We start from the raw sequence: 354 nt of genomic DNA on the forward strand, positions 1-354 counted from the left end.
TCCTCCCGGGGAGGCTGCCCGGCTCCTGCTCGCTCCTCACGCCCCCAAAGCCATTGGTGAGACCTGCAAAGAAACAGCGGCTGAGCTCTGCGGCCAGAGCCGCTGCCCCGAGCGCGAGGTCCTCCCAAACCAGAACCGAATGTCTCATCTGTGACAGCGTGGAGGCCGTCGCCCCAAACCCCCAGCCCGACGGCACAGGAGCAGCGCCTGTGCAGCGACACCAAGGCTGACAGAGCCTCACGCGCTCAGGGGCTCTTCAAACGTCACGTGTGACACAGGCTCCACCAAGCAGAGAACAGGCACGCTATTCGCTCCCAGGCGGCGGGCCACCCACATGTCCCTCCGGCGCAGGCT

General features: G+C 66.4%; 1 protein-coding gene across 1 annotated transcript in view; it reads right to left on the reverse strand.

The window, feature by feature from the left end:
• Positions 1 to 354, reverse strand: part of BRD1 (bromodomain containing 1) — a 35,127-nt gene that overhangs the window by 2,825 nt on the left and 31,948 nt on the right. Inside the window, 1 exon segment of the mRNA XM_014549192.1 lies at positions 2 to 63. Coding sequence (XP_014404678.1) covers positions 2 to 63 — 62 coding nt within the window.

This window comes from Myotis brandtii, unplaced genomic scaffold (assembly GCF_000412655.1).
Source record: "Myotis brandtii unplaced genomic scaffold, ASM41265v1 scaffold537, whole genome shotgun sequence".
Taxonomy (NCBI): Eukaryota; Metazoa; Chordata; class Mammalia; order Chiroptera; family Vespertilionidae; genus Myotis; species Myotis brandtii.